Source organism: Macrosteles quadrilineatus, unplaced genomic scaffold (assembly GCF_028750875.1).
Source record: "Macrosteles quadrilineatus isolate MER2022 unplaced genomic scaffold, UCM_ALF_1.0 Scaffold_7__1_contigs__length_78375512, whole genome shotgun sequence".
NCBI classification, from domain to species: Eukaryota; Metazoa; Arthropoda; class Insecta; order Hemiptera; family Cicadellidae; genus Macrosteles; species Macrosteles quadrilineatus.
The window spans coordinates 10,950,193-10,972,127 of NW_026542600.1; the positions used below are offsets into that span (position 1 = coordinate 10,950,193).

The following is a 21,935-nucleotide window of genomic DNA, read 5'->3' on the forward strand; positions in this document are numbered from 1 at the left end:
GAAGATCCCTTCTTCGGAAGTGGATAGATATGAGATCTATAACAATGAGAAGGTTTGTCACAACATCTCTGGAGCGAATTATGAAGGAGAGGTTGACATGAAGGCTCCCTCTACCTAGATACCTTGTGTGACTTAATCCCCAAAGGCTTCACTGATACTAACCGATACTCTAGAATTCTCAAAAGGATCTTCATGAGGTTGTTTTAGGTTAAATTACGTTATCAATGAATCAATAAACAGCCAAACGGTAAAACCAAAATAATCCATTACATCAGGTGCGCCCTTCCAAGGAGATCATGAATAACAGGAAAACAAAAGTGAGAAACTTCACTACAGTGCCAAGAGAGATTCTGACTGGAGTGAAGATTAAAGAAAAAAGAGGTTTGAGAATGTACAGACACCCTACAGTTAGCTGTTAAAATATTGCAAATTTCAATCATCTTCTTCAAAGTTTGTTAGTGTTAGTAATTAGTGAAATGTTAATTTATTAGTGCCGTCAATTAGTGGTTAAATCATCTTAGTGTTATTGTCAAGTGCCCATATGCCCGCAACAGTATATTGTGAGAATGTCAATTTGTTAGTGCCGTCAATTAGTGGTTAAATCATCTTAGTGTTATTGTCAAGTGCCCATAACTACATGTTGTGAAAATGTTAAATCTATTAGTGCCGTTAATTAATTAGATTTATTTTATTAATAAGTTTATTTGATTCACTCAAACCACATGTGATATTGTGCAATGTTTAATAAGTCTGAGATAAAATGCTTCTTAAATCGAGGAAATGTGAAGTAAAGCCAATCAAGTGCATAGGTAATCAAGATAAACATATTGCATATTCATGCTAAGATCCAAACAAGTGGTTAGAAACTTGATGATATATGAATGAAAAAATAAAACAGACCTATCCATTTTGTAAAAATGTTTGGTCTAAAGACATTAAATCATTAAACCCGCATAGAATGTCCTAGGCAAATCTTTCAATATGGTTTTAAACATCCACGATATTTAAATTAATAGCTAATAAGAGTTTGAGCGGAATAACATTCAATTTATGATTTATTTGGGACATGATTTGTTCCAACCGTCAGCAATTTCGCCGTAGTCGCGAGTGACGATGATATCTCAATAATCAAGAAAGATCATGAATTTGTCGTGACAGGGGAAGAAGATTTATGAGTGCGATGGATGTCTCCAAGATCGCAAGAGATCAAACGTAAGTGCCGAGATCACAGATTACAATCATGGTTACGGTGCAATATTTTTTGTCATTATTACCAATTGCTAAAACTCTATTAAATATTAAAATCCCCACTACAGTTTACCTTGTTGCATGGGAATGCAGTTCCTGTCTTGTTTCGGAAAATAGAAAAGGAAAATGAAAATACCATCATGAACCCGTCAATCCTAAGTAATTCTGTTCGATTTGACCGTTATATGTGGCGAGTTAAACTATCACATTCTTAATTTAAATGTAAAAGTTAAGGTATAATTTATTTAAATGATTTGTATCAAGGGAGGGAGGGGTGCAAATATCTGGCCCTTAGCACATCACATGCAAAACCTGGGCCTGAGTTGTGAAACAAGGATAAAAGTAGAAACGTTTAGGGCCCTTAGCACATCACATGCAAAATGTGGGCCTGAGTTCAAATCAAGTGAAACAAGGATAAAAGTAGAAAAGCTTCCAAGTTTTAAGAGAAGACTGTGAAATAATTACATTCCAGAAAGTGACAAAATTTGTATTGGATTTTTTTTATTTAAAATTTTACCTAACATTCAATTCTGTCTAGCTTCAGAAGTGTTGATTTTTGTATATTATTTAGTATTATTTTGCATCATAAGTTGACTAGAAAATGTATTTTTTATAAATAGTGTAACTTTACAAAACTGAATCACAAATTGAATCTACTCATTAACTAATTTCAAATCTACGCAAGTTACCCTAATTGTATCTACAAGATCTACTTTTAGATTAAAGCAAATAACTGAAACAATATCAAACTAGAATGATACTTTGCTAAATCTAAATAGTTCGCCTACCAAAATTAAAATACTGCAATAACAAATGCTAAATTTGAATCAAAAAGTAAAGACAGTAAATATAAATTAAACCAGGGGAAAAAAGGAGAAAAAATTACAGTTAAATAGAATACATCAGAGTTACAAGGGGTACAAACCACAACACCAACAACATTCGTTAACTTACTTTGCGTCGAGTGAATTGTCCTAGTCGCTTGCTGCTAAAAAATACATTTATGTTTTTAAATATATATGCAAATAAATCTCTTACACTAGACACTTAGTCCTGTCTTACCTTTTCCCAGCATTCGTAGTCTTTTCGGCAATCTAAATAGTTCATACCTATCTTTTCTAACACGTAAAATTAGTTAAATTTCAAAAACTGAAGTTATAACCAAGTTAATCGTAAGGATGCAAAGACAATATTTAATTTTGTGGTGCTGATAAAAATCTTTGACTCAACTTTGTGTGTTTATATTCCATATGATCAAATTGTCTCCTGATTCTCACTCTACCCGGGACTGGCACTAGCCTTAAAACCAAACTCTATGACTTCATCGTTTCACTAGTTAGTCACCTTTTAGCTTTCCCATTAGCATCAGTATTTTTTTACCCAGGTCATAATTGCCCGAGTCATAAAAAGATAGGATCATTGATACGAAAGAGAGCGAATTTTATTAAGGAACAAACAGTGTAGAGGTAAAAATAAATATAGAGGTACGAAAAAGATCTACCTAAGGTACTCTATGCCGTTGGTTTCTTAATCAAATTTGTCCTTGTTTATTATAGATGGCCACATATTTTTCATAACTTAGTACTGTAATCTCTGCAGTAACTATTACATTTTAACATGGCTAATCTTCCAAAGAAATAACGCAATGTAGGTAGGCTATAAAAGTTGTTGATCAATTTCCCTGACTAGAGGCCTTTTCAAAACTTTTCCTGACCTTCCCTGACCCTAGACCTGTTTCCTTGACTTTCCACGTCCGTGGAAACCCTAGTATCATGCGCCCTAAGCTTCTGAATAGTTTCAAAGGCAATTGCTTTTTCATCTTAAATATTTAACTAATATACGAGGGTCGTTCAGAAAGTAGAAGGAATGCACATCGCACCCAGCACCACCTTGGCGCACAAGAGGTTTTAGGTTTGTAGGGGGGGGGGGAAATTACCCCACGAATAAGGTGGAGAGGGACAAAATTATCACTCGGGCCCATAGCGCATCACACACAGACCGCGAGCCTACCCCCACCCCTGTTGTACCATGTACCCTGATTAGCACCAAGTGATTTTCACTCGTTTCCATAATTGAAGGAATCTTTAAGTGGAAACAGTTTGAAAATGCCAGCGACTAAAGCAGTGACAACATGGTTCATATGTCTTAAAGCTAGTAAAAGAACCTGGTCTCAAGTTACAAGATTCTAATAACAACAACAAATGGGATTATGTATATAAGTAGAACAACGCACTGTGGCTTTATAAATAAAGTTTGGTGTTAACATTTTTATTTATTTAACCATGCTTAAATTTCCTTTACTTTTTGAACAACCCTCAATTACTTAAAATAGCTTATATCTTAAACTCATTCTCCAACTGCTAAACTTTATTAACATTTTAAAATAAACATGGTTGAACCCACATTTAAATTTTGAAAGCATACTTAACAATTTACATAAAATACAAATTATAAGTAAAACAAAATAAACAAAATTTTACTTACTCAGGGTGTACAGCAATCAGTATCGCTCTGTCCAGAATCTCGGCATGCACTGGAACAAATTCAATTTAAAATTATAACTTTATTCTTGATATGCAAAGTAATCTGTAGGTTAAAAAAATTTAGGAATGCGTTTAATGGGTCAAAATAAAAAAAAAATCAAGAATAGCCCCTTTTAATGCCTAGTTAGCAAGATATCCACCATTTAGTTTTTTATTTCCTAAATTTGATTTACTTACTTACGGGACACCCTGTGCGGGGCCCCACAATAAGATCCCTAAACTAAGTCATAACAAATAACTTACATATATTCACATCAGGATGTCTGGGACACTCTCGCATGTAAAGACTGACTTCTGAGTACGGTATGTGGCTCATTCAACAAATTCAAATACAGATTCTTTAAAAGTGACAGGGTCTGACCTGCGACCTAGTGATAGGTAATAACATTACCTCGGTTTAGTGTGATTTAAGCTCACTGTGTATCGTTGCACAGGCACATACACATATATAATAGGCGGTTTTGGCCTCTGGGGACATCAATACAAAAAGTAAATCGGTCCTGGGTCCAGGTCTTACCATGGGACCCACGGTAATAGCTTATTGCATATCTGGGAAATTTGCTTACCAATATATTGTAACATCAGGGCTTTGAATTTCTATTTCAATATAAATTGATTGGCATATGGGAGGGGAAAACTTCATTAAAATTCGCATTTATTATTATAACTGACTGGGATGAGAATCTTATTCTGCCATTTAAGTTAAAACCCCGTTTTGGCTCCTAAATAAAAAGTCACCTGCACCCTTGCTACTTGGATTCATGTAAAAAGATTGAGAAAAGGATTGTGGTTAGGAAGAGCAAAAAAACTTTTAATGTAGGCTAGTTGATTAATGAAATGAACTGCATTCAATGGATCACTAAAAAGAATGGTAGGATCTTACAGAAATAACTGATCCTAAAATAAACCTATCAAATAGGCCTATCTATTTTGGGTTTAGTTAGATTAAAATCTAATAAACCTCATAAACATTGTGTATTTTACGGAATGCAGTTATGCCTTTAGTGATTGAGAGTGATTGAATGATTGAGAAGAATTGTGAGAGAATGAATTGGCTCTTACTAATACTCAATGAAAGATTGCAAATTTTATACAACATATCCACAACTAGAACACCATTTACTTTTTGGATAACTGAAGTAAACATTCCATTGATTGACCAGCTGTCACCTATTTTTTATCGAAGAACATGTTTAAATGAGCCTATTATAGAGTGCACTAGTATATAAAATTATATTTTCTAGATGCTTAAGCTTACAATTAGTCGTAATATCAATTGACTTGTTTATAAAGTCTGCAGCAGACCTCCATAGATTCATAATCTATTAAAAACGGTAGTTTATATCACCATAATTTGTCTGTGATTCAATTCAACGTCCGTTTTAATTTAACTTAATATGGCGATTTAATGTCTGGTTGTATCAATAGTCAATGATAAAACCCTATAAATGTGAAATCATGTTTTAAACCTACCTTCGATGTGTGAAACTCTATAGTGAAATACATGGAGTAGATTATAAATCATCGTGCTGTGGATCATCAGAGCTCTGCGGGGGAATTTTTTCCACATTCGTAGGGCCGCTCGCTCTTCAGGCTGATCATGATCAATTTTGATGCTAATCAAAGTGTCAGGGTCTACACCCATGAACCGAGCAAGATGGGCACTGCAAAACACAAACAAGATGAAAATTACAACAAGATAAAAACACTACAATATCTAATAGGCCTATACATAACTAGCCTACATAAAAAAAAAACATACATTTACTATAGGCCTACCAATACAGTATACAATTATATCAGTCTTTGAGCATACAATTAATTTCAATAACTAGCAGCTAGAGAATAAAAACCATTTAATTAGTTTATAACTTGATCTGAATAAAGGTTTTTAAGATAAAAGTATATTTCATCTCCTTGAAGTTGAACTAATATAGAAGTTAATTCCCCAAACTGGCCCAGTCGTTATTAATTTATAGCCTAGACCAATGTTATCCATAGATTGTATTGATAATGATATTTAAAAACGCCAAAAAGTTGAATTTAAAAAATTTTACAAGATTCGGTAGTTTGATAAGAAACTGTAAAGGCTATCAATAAATTAAAACAAAAAATTACAAAGATCTTGTGTATTATACAATTGGTACACACTATTTTTCTTATGAAACTGGTTGCTTTCGACAGTTGTTTTATGTTGAAACTGTTAGTAGGGGATGGCATTTTTACCATTTCTTGGACCAAGACGAGTTTCGCCACCTTGAAAAAACTTTCCTGTGATCACCCTTAATCTCTCACACAATTAATACATTAACTGTGATCTCTCAACAAGATTGGAAATCATATAACAAACCTCACACAACACAATGATTTGGTTTGTATGTTTGTTTGGAAAATGTGTATACATATAAAAATAAAGAATTAAGAAAAATATTGTTTGTGGATGTTGAACAAAATCCTAATCCAAAAACCCTGGCATTCAATGTTTAATTAGGGTAAGTATAGTTAAATAATTTAAAATCAGGAAACTTACCATAGTGACCTGATTGCAGGAAGGTGAGCTCGTATTATTTCCTCCTTCCGTTCGTTGCTGACTGCATTGAGACTGTATAAATTTTTAAACTCCTCACGATAAGGTGAATGGAAGAAGGCAGGAAGAATAGTAATATCCATGGTCTGAAAAAAAAATCAAATTTTTTTATGCTTGCCTGCTTAGTTCAAACAGTATTTAATTTTTTTATGTCAGAAAACATTTACAGTAGGATAACGGCCATACATATACCCCTTACGCATGTGTTTGAGTTTGGGGGGGGGGGTTCACCTATTGGGTAGATGATGCCGAAAATATGCAAATGGTTTAGTATCTAATGTGAGGGCACATAAAGATATCACACAATATGCAAAACCAATAGGAAAAGGTAATATGTTAAAACCAAGATAATTCATACTTAAACAATAGAACACAAAAAGTCAATATTGATGAAGGATGGTCCCAAGAATTAAAAATAAAATATGGCGTGTCTCAGGGGTCTTTTATAGGTCCACTGCTATTTTTAATTTGTATCAACGACCTCCCAGAATGTATTACTAGTAAAATTTATTTGTATGCAGATGACACAACATTTTGAAATATTAATCGCGATCGAGCTCAAAACTCAACGAAGCCTCTCTATTTGGTTTTAATGTAATTCTTAAACAAAGTTAAAACTCAAAAAATTGTTTTTGGCCTTGAACTGTGTGAATTAAATATGTTGGATGGTGATATAGACAATGTTAAATTTCTTGGCATTTAATCTGGATAAGAATCTTTTTTGGGGACCTCATATCGATTACCTACATAAGTTCTAGGCTTTCAAGGGTAATTTGTCTTATGACTAAACTAATACATTGTATAGATCAAAATTATATTAAAACAGCCTACTTTGCTTATTTTCCATCCATTTTTAGATACAATATTATATATTACATGGCAATTGCAGTAGTATAAAGAAAATTTTAGTCTTAAAAAAAAATTTGTTAGAATTATATCTTGTGAACCCCCTACAGGAACACTGTAAACCCCTGTTCATTCAGCTACAAATTCAAAAAGTAGGCCTAATTAACATTTCAAATTGGTTTGACTCTTTATAATATGTTCTAAAAAATCCCAAGTTAATAAAAAAAAATTCTCTCGTTCATAATACAACGAATAAAAAAAGTCGCTACCATAGATTTTTCTGACTGTCTAAAACTCTTAAAAGCCATATTGTAGTTTCACTAAAAATGTACAAAAAGTTAATATATGTAATACCAAAATACCCTGAAAATACTTTTGAAACTAAATTTTATAAATGGCTTTTGAAGAACCCTTTCTATTCTCTAAAGGATTTTATTGGAATGCCTTGAATTAAAGTAGTTAGCAAATTGACCCAATTACTGTTTTATTTTGTTGGTTAAGGGGTTTAATCACTTCCATTATTCTAAATGCCACACAGTTTTCTTAACAATACGATTACTCAATTGTAATATTTAAAATATGTATTGTAACATGTCTCAATTTGTCTATTTATTTATTTATTAAACATCATCACATTACATCAATTCTCTTGACAGGTGATTTGTCACAAAGTATAATACTATACTACATTTAAATAATAAAATAGCTTACAAAAGAAATAAAGCAAACGATAAGCTACAAACCTATGGGAGAAGTAATATGTTTCAATTATACTCATCGTCCAGGTATTCTTCTAACGAGTAAAATGCCCTCTCCAAAAGGAAATTTTGTAAAGATAGTTAAAATTTAGAAAATGAGGCAATGTTTTTAATCCCAGCAGGTAATTTATTGTTAATTTTTGGCCCCATATACTGAGGGGATAAATGAAAGATTTTAAGCCTAGGCTATGTTGAACTGGTTTTATAATATTTTTGAATCTTGTGTTATGTGGATGAGATTGTTGACAGTCCATGAATGTGTCGAAATCACTTTTAACCATTAATGGCAATTTGTAAATATAAGAGCTAAAAAAGGTTAACATTTTAAAATGAATAAATACATCTTTACAATGTGTTCTACGGGGGACTCTGGCCATTAATCTTACAGCTCTCTTTTGGAGAATAAATATTTTTTTGGCCTGGCTTGATGAGCCCCATACAGTAATTCCATAATTCATAATCGATGAAAAATATGCATATAGCCAACTACTATTTGTGTTTCTAGATTAGTAGTATCCCGAATTATTGTGAGAACAAATGTTGTTGAGCGTAGTCTTTTTGATAGGTTTTTAATGTGTTTTTGCCAATTTAGTTGTGAATCGATTTCTATTCCCAAATAATTTATTGACTGTTGAGAATGAATTGTAGTTAAGTTTGTATTTACAATTATTTCTTGGTTAATACTGGATGCAGAAAACTGAATTAGTTGAGTTTTTGCCACATTCATGGACAGGCCATTTACTGCAAACCAGTCCCTGAGAAGTTGAAATTCCTGAGTTATTATGCTTGTTTGAACTCGTTGTTTTGTCCTGTGCAAATTAAAGCGGTATCATCTGCGTATTGAAAGGTGGACATCTTAGTAGCATTGCATAGATCATTAACATATAATAAATCTAGTTAGCTATATTCTATTTATTAACTGACTATGATATAATTTTATCTGTTTTATGACATTTTTAATAATTTTTAAAAATTCAAAAGACAATAAACACATTTCATTTTAATCAATAAAGATAGGCCAAAGAATTGATTTGATTTAACTTTCAAAAGGATAGCGATGCAGACATGAAAAGTAGATATACAGGATGTTTAGCAAATGGCCTATATGGACAACTGGCCTATAAGTTAGCTGTACAATCACTGAGCATGGGAGATCTATGCACACTCTGTATTTAGTCTGCCGATATTACAAAATCCTCGACACAGTTGACAAATTTAAATTTCAAGAAAGTAATGTCAGTAAATTTATTTTACAATAAAGTACCGGTAGGCCAAGTATTTCATAACTAAGTCAGGCCTAAACCAACTTAAGTAATCAGCTTACTTGATTTGTTTTAAAATGTACACCTCACAATGGGCTTATAACAATATTATCACGTTTTCCCTTAGTGAGTTATCAGCTTGTGTTGTGCCAGCGCCGTCCTTAGGGTGGAGCGAGTGGAGCGGCCGCTCCAGGCCTCGCGCCGGAGAAGGCCTCGCGCAGCGAGGCCTGCCCGGCGAGGCCTACCCGGCGAGGCCTTACTATCGCTAGAAATAAGTTAATGTTTTGGAACGAAAATAAAAAAATAAAGGACATACAGATACATGTGCCTAAAATAAACATTCATTTATTTTAAAAAAACCTACGAACGACATTTAAAACACAAAAGAATATCAAACAACGTTTGACAGCTCGGCGGCGATGACGGAACCCGAGCCTCGCGGCAGCCACCGAGCCACCCCGGTGAATGTGAGTGAGTCATACGCTTACTCATACTGGTGCCATTAAAGTTCTATTGCATGATTAATTAAGTTAAATTTATTTACAGATGTAAATGTTTACTGGATTGAATGGATAATCAGCGTGGATAAGACTGACTGTAAACTACTCGCATTTCGCAATAAACATAAACCTATAACAATATTTGTCATTAAAGTAAAAAGTAATACTGTGAATCAATTACACTGTAATGATACTACCTCTTTTAATTTATTATTAAAAACTCATTGACAATTATAGGTAATATTTTTTTACCTTTAAACCCCCCATTACAGACCAACTGACGAAAACACAATAAACCTATATTGACAAAAAGTACATAAACAAGTTAGCCTATGAGCATTTACTATTTACAAAGTGACGGGACGACAATCCAGAGTGAAGAGAAGTGTTCATTTTTTTATTAATTATTGTAAAGAACTTCGTGGACAATATTTATGATATTCACTTTGGAATTGGAACAATAATATGTGCAATTAGCTATGATATTAAAGGCCATTTACAGAGTGTAAAAGAAATGACGAATTTGCAAGTATCTCATTGACAGTTATTTATGTAATATTTTTTTAACTTTAAAACACCCTTCACAGACCAACTGCCGAAAACACAATAAACCTAACTTGACAAAAAAATAAATAAACAAGATAGCCTATAAGCATTTACTATTAATTATTGTCATCCCGCCACTTTGTTTAATTTACAAAGTGTTAATTCAATTCACAATCCACAGTAAAGGAGAAGTGTTAATTTTTTTTTTATTAATGATTGTAAAGAATTTCGTGTGCAATATTTATGATATCCACTTTGGAATTGGAACAATAATATGTGTAATTAGCAATAATATTCACGCCCATTTTCAGAGTGTAAAATATTAATTTTTTTTCGTCAAAGTACTTAAAATGACGACTTTACAAGTATAATTTTACAAAAATTTTCCGGGGGGGGGACCCCCAGACCCCCCCCCCCTCAGCTGGGAGATACTCCGTACCCCCCAGAGAGCTTGGTTAAACAAGGCCTCGCAATTATGTCTTGCTCCGGGCCTCGCATTTTATAAAGAGGGCTCTGTGTTGTGCAATAGTCCTTTTAAAGCCTTTTCAATGTTAAAAAATTGATATCTATGATTTGAAATGGACTCAAAATAGAGACCAAACATTCAATACTATTCGGGATTTATTACAAAACGGCCAAAAGATGATGATCTTTCTATTTCATTTGAGTTTTTGAACGTGTAGAGTAAGATTAGTTTTGATATACAATACCACTAGCCTATACATGTATATAATTTTGTGTACCTAGTATTTTTTAAGTAGGCTTAATATTAATTTATTTAAAGCTGGGTAGGCCTGTTAATAATTAGACTGGCGAGATCACACGGTGGTAGGAAACTAGTGGGAGTTTTTAATTTTCCAAAACTTGTGTTCAACTTTGTAAAGTTGGTATCCAAGTAAAGTTGGTATCCTATGGCTTAAAAATCGTGTAGGCTTACTAAAAATTATTATTGTGGGTTTAATTGTGAATTAATGGCAATCAAAGAAATTAGCAAGAAACTTGTATCAATTTCCTTAAATACGAATAAAGTTTTATATCTTGCTTAAATACTTTAATAAGAATAATTTGATTACAATTAGTATGGTGCAAATAGATAGGCTGTTGGAAGTAAATATTTCTAACTATATAACAGTCCAGTTTCATAATTCTAATAGTGGTTTTATAAAAACTGATTGTTTTTGTTATTGATACTAGCTCTTTGAACCCCTAAGACTATTCGATGGTTTGGTAAAGTCCATTTTCAACAATTGTGTTTTCCCTATCATTTTATGAGTAGCCTAAAAAAGTCTATTCAGCGAGCCCACATCAGTAAAACAAAGCAGGCAAATCCTAGGACCTTAACTATAGAATGTTAAGCAATAGTGCAGAACCGTTTTATAAATCAGGCCTACTTAATGCTAGGCCTAGAGGGTTGCAGCATTATCACTTTGATAAATCAATTGGCGTTTAGCAGAATTTTAACTTTCGGCCTAAAGGACCGAAGTCTCGCGCTCTAAGTTGCCAACCTAGATCAGCTCGTTCCTCAGGTCTCGCTGATCGCCTACACTAAAGATAAGGCAGACACGATAGATCCAGAAACCATAAAATTTCAATTTGTCATATTTCAAAATAAAAAAAAAAACTGATAAGATTATCCTACGTGGGACGGAAAGTAACTTCTGGCTGAGTGTAACGGTAGAGACTTGATTTGACATCTCAAGGTGTCTGTTATCCAGACGTTGGAAAGACTTATAGTCTTAGCATTTTGCGAGTGTCCCTGGATGCCAGGTCAGTTCCGCTCTCACGCACGCACACTCACCCTCACGAGCAGAGAGGATTAGGACCGACCCTAGCCACCCTAGACCGGCCGTACTTTCCCTTCATTAGTTCTTTTAGACATCACTTGTAATCAAAATTTAACTCAAAGAAATATAATTTTAAATAGAAACTGTTAATACATTTAAATTCCCTGAAAATTACAATAAAAATGATACCAAACAACCCATGGTTTGCATAAATATTCCTTTACATAACATAACTGCAATATACTTCAGGTTTTATAAAGGCACATTGTGTTTGGTATCAATGTTCTCGTGTTGATGAGCAGAATCAATCACTGCTAACTATTTTAAGTTTGATATTTAAGTTAACAAATTATACATTTGATAAAGGAATTACCACTTGTGACTAATTAACAGAGCGCGGGACAGTATGGGGCCGGTCCTAATCCCCTGTCCTTGTGTGTGTGAGGACTGAGTGTGTGTGTGTGTGTGAGCCTACCTGGCGTTCAGGGACACTCCCGAATTGCTAAAGGTATAAGTTAGCCTATTGAAGGTTCAACACGCGAATGATTTGGCCTATAAATACTGTGAGTAATCAAGGGTTTTTGTATTATTCTAAGTTACAATAGGCTAGCATCACAATAGAACTGAGTCTAATTTATCAATCGCAAGAGGTAAACAATAACCTAAATAACATCAGAATCCAACACATAACATAGCTAATTCAATTCAAATATAGTTAAAATGGACTTAAAAATAGGCCTAAGTTGAATAACCTGGACAGTTAGGCCTATTACAAATATTACAGAACAGTTCCAAGAAGTATAACAGAAATAAAAGACCGAGCAGTTATAAGTAAGTTAACATAGCCTGAACAAAAAAAAACTTCATCCATTGCTATCCACTTTCTCATGGGCAATTGAAAATAAATTACCGGTAGGACTAAAGTCTATTCACAATTAAATTAGATTGAAAAACTACAATTTTATGCAATTAACTACGTTAAAATGGGCTTAAAAATAGGCCTAAACAACTTGGTGCAGTTATTACAAATATTTATTTATTTATTTCCCACGGTTAAACCAATTTTACAAATTTGTCTACATAAGAGTGAGCAGTTATAAGTAAGATAACATAGGCTGAATAAAAAAAACCAACTTCATCAATCGTCGTTATCCACTTTCTCATAACTTAGGCAATTGAAAATAAGTTAGGCCTAAAGTCTATTCACAGTGAAATTAGATTGAAAAACTACAATTTTATCCAATTTACTAGCTATAGATTTAAAAAAATATGGGCCTAATAACATAACCCTGAGTCAAAGGCCTTTTAAGAAGTAAACCGGGATAAAATAGAAACATTTTAGTTTCAACAAAACATTCTCATGCAGGACCCATTTATAAATGACTGGCAATCCACAGGTAAACTTCACAGAGAGTGAAGGTCATCATGCATATTAAGTCACATTTAGTTGCTCTTTTGCAGTAAATTTCATTGGATAATCTTACACTTGCGTTTTATTAGTGATGCTTAGGCCAACTTCAATCTGGATTAGGGTACTGTATGCCGTGTGTAAAACTGGTGTTTGGCAAATTGGCCCAATCTGCCATAGAATTACAGTCAACGATTTCAGTAATCATGGCAGTCAATTGAAATCTGTGATTTTATTAAACCTTTAGACCCAGATGTACAATCAGTGCCGGATTTGGTGTACTTGTGGCCCTAGGCCAAATTACTCGAGTGCCGCCACCACTGTGGTGGAAATTCCCCACCATAGCGGTAAAATAATGAAAATCATCCATGGTTATGGGGGCGCCATCATACTCAACAACAAGATGAAATGGTGGACATCTCCCCTAAGTCAAGGGAAAGCTATCATTGACATCCGCGACCACGGTGGCATCGTGAAAATCTCCAATGAGTCACATCACAGTCGCGCGTAAACACTTCCCTAAGTCAGATCACAATCACGGGGACATCATCATTGTCACCCAAAATTGCAGAGAAATTGTGAACACCTACCCTAAAAAAAAGGGAGTACCTATCATCACCAACACCATCGTTATCACCACCTCTGATACACGCGGCGAATTGACAGTAAGTTGGCCACTGTGTACAATAAGCAGTGTAAGATTAAGTTAAAGTAAGTAGGCCTAAGGCATACCTGTGGCCCTCGGCCAGCATCAAATTTAAATAACTTAGGGCGGCACCTACCCTGAAACAATTTTAATTAGCCTAGTTGGAACTTCCAGCAATCGCGGCAAAATTGTGAATATCTCTCACAATTTTAGCAGAGTCGTAACACTGTCAAAAAGCACCATCGTCAAACGCAATCGTATTTAATTAATAGCCATGGCCTAACTTAAGTTAACTTAGTAGTTATTTTTAAACCCAAACACTGAGGCCCCTTTTTGCTTGCCGCCTTGTGGTATAATCTTGAATTCAACACTAATGTTCAACAAAGTTACAGTAGGCCTAAGTTAAGACACTAATTTAACGCCAAAACCGCTCAAAATGCAACATGTGCATGAAACAGCCTAGCCTATTTTAATTTCACAACTTAACTATTCAACATTACTGGAACGTTGAACTTTTATTTAAAAAATGTCATCATTAAATCAAATACAAAAACTAACTCTGCATTGTAGGCCTAAACGTTAGGCCTAGGCCTATTGCATTTAACTAGCCCAATTGTATTTCATCAAACTTATTCCAGTAAGCTTAAATTAAACATTAAACTTAGGTACCGGTAGTTAAAAAATAACAAGTTATAAAGTTTACAGATACGCTTAACTTAGCTTTAACAAAGTGTAGGCTAAGTAGCTTAGAAAGCATAGATCATTCTAGCATAATTATAGGCCTCCATAATTATAGGTGCTCCAAATTGAGTGAACGTCCAGTCTTTCGGCTAATAACAAAACAATTAACAAATTGAATGTTTCAAGTGGCGTAGTTGATAAAGGTGAAAAGTCAGGTGTGTATAAGATTAATTATTGTGCAAGTTGCCCGAGCTACTACATAGGAAAGACTGGACGTTTATTCAATTTGGAGCACCATCAATTTCCTAGAGCCAAAAAAACAAAAGTCATCGTTTGCACAACACTTGGTTAACAAAAATCACGACATGAACGATCTTAACACTGGCTTAGAAATACTCCACACAAGTAAGAAAGGCAATAGACTAGACACCCTAGAAGAGAGTATGAAATTTATAAAGCTTACACCGAAAATAATTTGGACGATATAATTTTAAACGACAAACTACAGTACAAGTCACATTTTATATTCAATATCATTTTAAATCAGAAAAGGAACAAGAAGCCACGAGTACAAAGTTCAATTGATAACCCCACCACACCGGGCTCGACATAGAAATCTTCCAGTCGGTTGTTGCTCGGAACGGGAACATGTCACTCGTTAGTAGGACAGGCCTGTTCGGTTTTTGTAAATATTTTAAATGTATGTTATTGTTCGTATGTGTTACGTGTTTAAACTTCAACAACGCTACTTCAGCCAAGTTTGAGTTTTTGTAGTCTGACGATGGCATTGTAATCCCGAAACGGCCGTAACGTAGTTACACCACAGGAATTTGAGCTGCAGTGGCGAAGGTAAAGCCTATTTTAGTTATTATACAGCTCAGAGGCTAAAACATGGATTTTAATGATAACTTATTGTTTTGAATCATCTCAGCTCCTATGCTGGTCAAAGATGAAGACTTCAAGTAGCCTATCAATTACAGTAATAAAGTACCGTATCAAATATTCACCTTAGGCCTGAGTTAAGTTACCTACCTCAAGTAGGCCTAACTTCAAGTTATAATAGGCTATGTTAGGTAGTCTTGAACCTAGCCTAGGCCAGGTAGGAAAAACTAAAACTTAGGCCTAGCCTAATTTAAAAACCAGGCCTTCAGTTTAAGGTTACCGGTACCTTTAGCCTAAGCAGACCCGCCTATTCAATTCTATTTAAACATAAGCTTAGACTTGAATGGATGTAAATTTGTAGGCCTAGGCCTAGGTCTGCTTATTATCACAGTTACAAATATGGAACAGAAGCTAATAACTTAAATATGTAACTCAGTTAAGGAAGGGCAATCTAGGTAGGCCTAGGCCTAAATATTAGCTGCTTCAACCCAGAAGTAGACCCTAGGCCTAGCGTGGACATGGAGAGTTGCTTAAATTCGAGATAGGCGAATTTACATCCAACGCCTAGACTAGGCTTCGATGACTGAAGTCGAATATCTTCTGAAACAGTGTTTAATTAGCCTAGGGAGGTTGAAATGTAAGTAGGCTAAATTGTAATAGTGAGACTAGGCTAGACGTTGGACACGATCACATTTTGTCTCATTATTACGATTTACTTACATTTCAACCTCCCTAGGCTAATTAAACACTGTTTTAGAAGATAAATTCATAACTTAAGTTGACTTTTAAACTATTCGACTTCAGTCATCGAAGTCGCTAACCTGTATCATCAAACCGAGAAGATTAGCTTAATAATGTATGTTAGACTTACTATGGATGAAAGAGAAGTTGAAATAAAGCTTCAGCTTTTTGGTGAAGTTATAACTTAAGCTATGAGAGAATGCGCTATGCAGACTGATAACAGCAAACAGCAACAGTGAGCGACCGACCAAGGCAGCAATAGCAAAAGAAAATGGCGGGAGCCTAGCCGCCAACCCGCCAGCCCAACGAAGTTAAAACCAGAAGTAGAAACCTTCTTCTTCCGAGACTTCCGTTACGTTTGTTCGTTCGTTCTTCGTGATGTTCCAATCCAGAGAGCTGAAACCCTACTGGACTGAGGCTGTTTGAGGACTTAGTCACGGCCGCCTTTAACTACAGGCTGCGGCCTTCGAACTGGCAACGTTGCAAGTGGTGTTGTAACCGCTGTTTTTGTTTGGAAGCAGCTAAGCTAATGGTATTTGTGTATTCACGAAAGATTGGTTTCTGGACTATGATAATATTGACTCCGCTTAAAAATGTAGGCCTTCAGATATAGATTTTAATTCATATTGTTTCGGTTTATAAATTCTGTGGGTTTTATTTTCAATATTTTAATAAATTGATGTTCATAAATTAAAATTGAAATCAATAAAGTGCGAATTAATGAGCTGATGTCACCTGTCTGCCATGTTATCTTATGGGACGTCTGTCGCTGAACAACACCACTTGCGACGATGCCAATTCTACCAGGTCGCGGCCTGTAAAGGCCTGGTAAATGCGGCCGTGACTTAGTCCTCTTCGACCAGGGAAAGGATAGCAGCAGTAGCAGAGACGTGTAAATAACGAGAGAGTGTGTATTAATGAAGCGCTATTCTGCCACCGCTGCCGGTTGTGGTTGGGTTGAGTGGTATTTGTTTTATTGAGGATAGTTTAACGGTTGGATTGTTATTTTCGGAAAGGGAGGTTTGGTTTTGGTTGGGTCGGGTTGCGGGTTTACATATTATCATAAGTTTTTTTTGGGGGGGGGGGTTCACTGTATTTTTATTAATGCAATACCATATACCATATACAAAATCATTCAAGAGATTCAAGAGAGAGATTCAAGAGATTTATTATACCATTAAGTAAATAAATACAATAGGTAACGTCAAACTATTCTAAAATAAACAAACCAATGCATATAAATAATGAAATGTTCATCATTACAAACCATGCTGAAATAAATAATGGTTAATTAATCTTCACAGCAAACAAAACAGCAAACCATGCAGTTATGGCAAAAAACAAAATAAAATGAAAATTGTGACACATACCTGATTATAAAAATAAAATTACAAACTTAAACAATGGCCAGCCTTCAGAGCATCTAAAAATTCAATAGGTTCATAAAAAGGATTCGTTTCGAGCCAATCTTTTACAATTTTTTTAAATTTTGACTTCCGCAATGACCGTACACTTTCCGGGAGAGCATTGTAAAACTTTTTGCCTGTAACAGGAAAACAGTTATTTGTTTTACATTAACAGGATAACACCATATAAGTGACGATTACACTTTGTAGAAGCATGTAGATGCTAGTTATGAGCTCTGTGATTGTTATTGCAGATATGTAACAACTAGCAATTCAAAATGTATTGTTATAGAAAATAAATATTCTTATTCTTACTCCGTTCGTTGTACTTAATCATCTTCCCAAGTCTAGACCTAAACACAATTTTTGATTGAACAATTAATTCCAACGGACAAACCATTTTTTGACTAGGTTACTATACGATTGTAACTGTTCGTAATACAGATGTGGCAATTCAATCTCAAAGAGCTAGATCATGCTTTATAGCAACAGGGCTGATGTCTGTGATTCAATAATTTACCAGGCCACTAAGCAACGCAATATAGGCTATGTCACTCACAATACAAAATAAATAATTCATCTTGACTCACAAATGCATCCTAGATTAATATAATAATAAGGAAACAAACAAAACTGAAGCAAAAAGCATGCAAAAGACAGGAAAGAAAATAGCCATGCAAACACAGTGCAAAAACATTAAGAACAACCTGATTTGCATTTCTATAACAAAACAGGTAGGCATACATAAAAAATCTGAAAAGTCATAAAAAGGATCGTATTGCAACCAGTCCTTCATAACTGCCTTGAACCTTGAAAAAGGCAAGTCCCTTACGGTTGCAGGTAAACCGTAACCCCGTGGTTAGGGGTTGGTAGGATTGAAATATCTGTTACCTGAAACAGGGAAAAATTTCATTGTTTCGATCAGCCTGTGTCTGTGCATAAAAACATATAAAAACATTCTTGTGTCATAACTATGTTCATATGGTTGTTCTCAAAAGGTGCAATTCATTTGCCTTAATTTCTAGAAGACATTGGCAGATATATACATTATATACAGTCATGATGCAGTTTTGTTGGATCAGAGGCCGGCAGTGTTGTGCAAATCCTTGATCTTCTTCAATTCGTGTCGAAGCAACGTTGCTACTAATTTACCCAAAGGCTCTAAAAACGGAAGTGAAGAGACTTGCTGTCAGTGATCACGACGCAATCAGCCTCCATTGCAAACTGCTTCAAGTGCAGTACCTCAGTACCTGATGGTTCTGGTCGAAGAGTGTGTAGGCATATTTTAACAGACAAGGTAAATTACTTTTTATATCGCCTAGAAAACACAAACTGGGACTTCATTTATAATACTGGTGCGGCTGACGGTACCTTATGTTAGACTAAAGAAAACCCAAGTTGGTAAGGAAATCTTAAGCTTGAAATTAATGGACAAATTGCCTTGTACAGTTCGGAACCTTGATAATCATAAATTAACTAAAGAGGCTGAGGGAGTTTCTATTGGCTAAACCACTTTACTCAATCCATGAGTTTTTAGAACTTCCTGACAACCTGTAAGTATGTTTTATTTGATTAGTTCTTTAGTTCTACAATTAATTGTGATATTATTTTATTTTCTATGCATGGAGTGTTGCAGGAACAAACAAATCTTGTAATTGTGACATTTTTTAAGTACTCTTACTTATTATTAGTTTATTTGACTTTTCCATACATGTGTCATGACCAAGGAAATAAAGCATTTAATATCGTGTATATAAAGAGATAAACAATGGCTACTTCATTACATGTATTCCGTTAACTGAAGTTTATATTATAGTAATTAATGCGAGACAAGAATTTTTTAAGAGTAAGAGTATACAAGTAATTAAGACAAATGAAATGCATACCTTGATCCGGAAATCCCTTAAAGCTTTTAACGATGTAATTATTATTGACTTCCAGATACTCGGACTTTAGATACGAATTTGTGATCTCTGTAGTAATTGAATTTAAGAGCTATGACATGTCAAAATTGTGAAATATCCATAACATATATCAGACACTTACAATATGGAACGTCGATCGAAAACCTTAGTCGTTGTGGGATGACAACCTTATAGAATTTTAGACGCTATATCATATTGCCACTAACGGTTGTCGACTCTGTGAAACCTACCCATTTAGTACTGTACCACCGGTACCACGGCCGCCTAGGTGGCCGTGACAGTACTCTCCCCCTCTTTGGTCGACGCTTTTTTGTCCGTAAGAAGTGAGTATTTCAGTTTCGGTCAGATTTGAAAACTTACACACAGTCGCATTTAACAGACATATCATATAATCGACATAACCGCAATAACCTACAGTGTCAGCCTTATTAGATGTCGGTTATATCTGATGTTGGTTAAACGAGATGTTTAAATGAAACTATTTCAGTTTCGGACATTTGGGATGTTGGTCATACGGGACCCAACCCTTGAGATCGCAACGAAAGAAGCTTGGAACATTGAAACATGGACCGAACGGGATATTTTTCTTTTCTAACAGCTGTGGGGCTGTTTGTAGTATAGTCAAAAAAAGCTGTCTAGTCTAGTCTCCTCAAAAAGCTCAAACGCTCAAACAAAACTAACCTAAATCTTGCTTGAAGTGTAAGTGTAATAATAGTTCAATGCAATCTAGGCCAAAACGAAGAGATAAAGTTTTCGATTTATGAGTTTTTTAAAAATAAAGGCCACGTTTTGATATTTACGTGCAGTGTCTAAAAGTATATTACTAAATATAAAGTAAATATTAATTTTGATATTATTAATCCTGTTTGTGTGAAGAAGGTGGAGATACCATAATAATGGTAGGTGTTTTGTAGTAAAAATAGGTACCCTTAAATTTATATTTAGAACTGTGATAACATTTTTAGGAGATTTAAACTACCTAATTCTGTGGTTTACTTTATAAAAACCTGTAACATTAAATGCATTATTTAGTAAAGACTTGCAACAACAAAGTTTAAGTCTAAAAATCAGCAAAGTGTGTTCTAGTCTTGGAATAAACTCAATATATTAACCTATGAACAATTAAAAATAAATGGGGTCTCAGATTTGCTATCAGATTAAATAAAAACACATTCTAAATTATTTAAGAGATGCAGGTTAGCCCTAAGCAACAAACAACATCTTGAACTCACATAGGCTAAGTTAGGCCTAGGGATACACTAGGCCCACTTGACACCCCTGTCATGTCATCGTAGGCCTATCTATTAAAACCATGATTTGAATTTCTCCAACAGACATTGTTCTGTTGTCTGATTGAAGTAAACATTCCGAACCACCTTTGGCTGTAAATGGTTGAGATCTTTAGGCCTGAAAAACTGCAGTTGATATAGAACACTGACTAACTTCTTGTGTTGTGAAACCAGTCCTTTTTGGCACACTCACGCACACATTTACTTTGATGAGTAAACTCACACATAAGAGTTTGTACAGAAAAAAAGGACATGTTTTTGTTTTTGATTCTAGGCAACTTAAACTTAAGATAGTGGGTACTTTGGTATATTATACCGAAGTCATTTAGTTAGGCTAATTAGGAAGTTAATTAATAGTTAATTAACAAGGAAGTTAATTACTTACTTATTTTGTTTTTTATTTAGTTGGAACTGGTCAATTTTGAAGCTAGTCAAATTATATCCTTTACTGTGATTAGGCATTTCAATCTTGCAATAGACATGATCAATTGTGAAATGGTTAGAAGGCTTTGACTAGGCCTAGTAAGTAACTTCTACATCCAACAAAATTTGAAAATCGGCTAGTATGAGCTATTTACTCATGCTATACCGGTACCGAGTTTTCATCAGTGTTTATGTTATAAAACTTATAAGTGCAAGGCTGTGAAGATATTCACAATTTTACATGATAATACATAAAGTAGCGGATCAAGATCTATGATCTAGGCTAAAACTCATAGGTTTAGATCTATCTTTAGACAGACATTTGAGGCTTTCAAAAGCAGCCAACATCCAAGAGGAAATTCATGAGAAACCTGAAGATTTCCAGACATCACATTTGTTGTCTCTAACCTGAAATATACTGAAGTCTACGGGCTATTGATAGCTAGGCCTAAAGTTTACT

General features: G+C 34.6%; 1 protein-coding gene across 1 annotated transcript in view; it reads left to right on the top strand.

The window, feature by feature from the left end:
• Positions 1-20,466: 20,466 nt before the first annotated feature.
• LOC128998363 (transmembrane protein 161B) overlaps positions 20,467-21,935 on the top strand; it is a 41,246-nt gene continuing 39,777 nt past the window's right edge. The window contains exon 1 of the mRNA XM_054424468.1: positions 20,467-20,662. Coding sequence (XP_054280443.1) covers positions 20,660-20,662 — 3 coding nt within the window. The 5' untranslated portion in view covers positions 20,467-20,659. The remainder of the gene's footprint in view (positions 20,663-21,935) is intronic.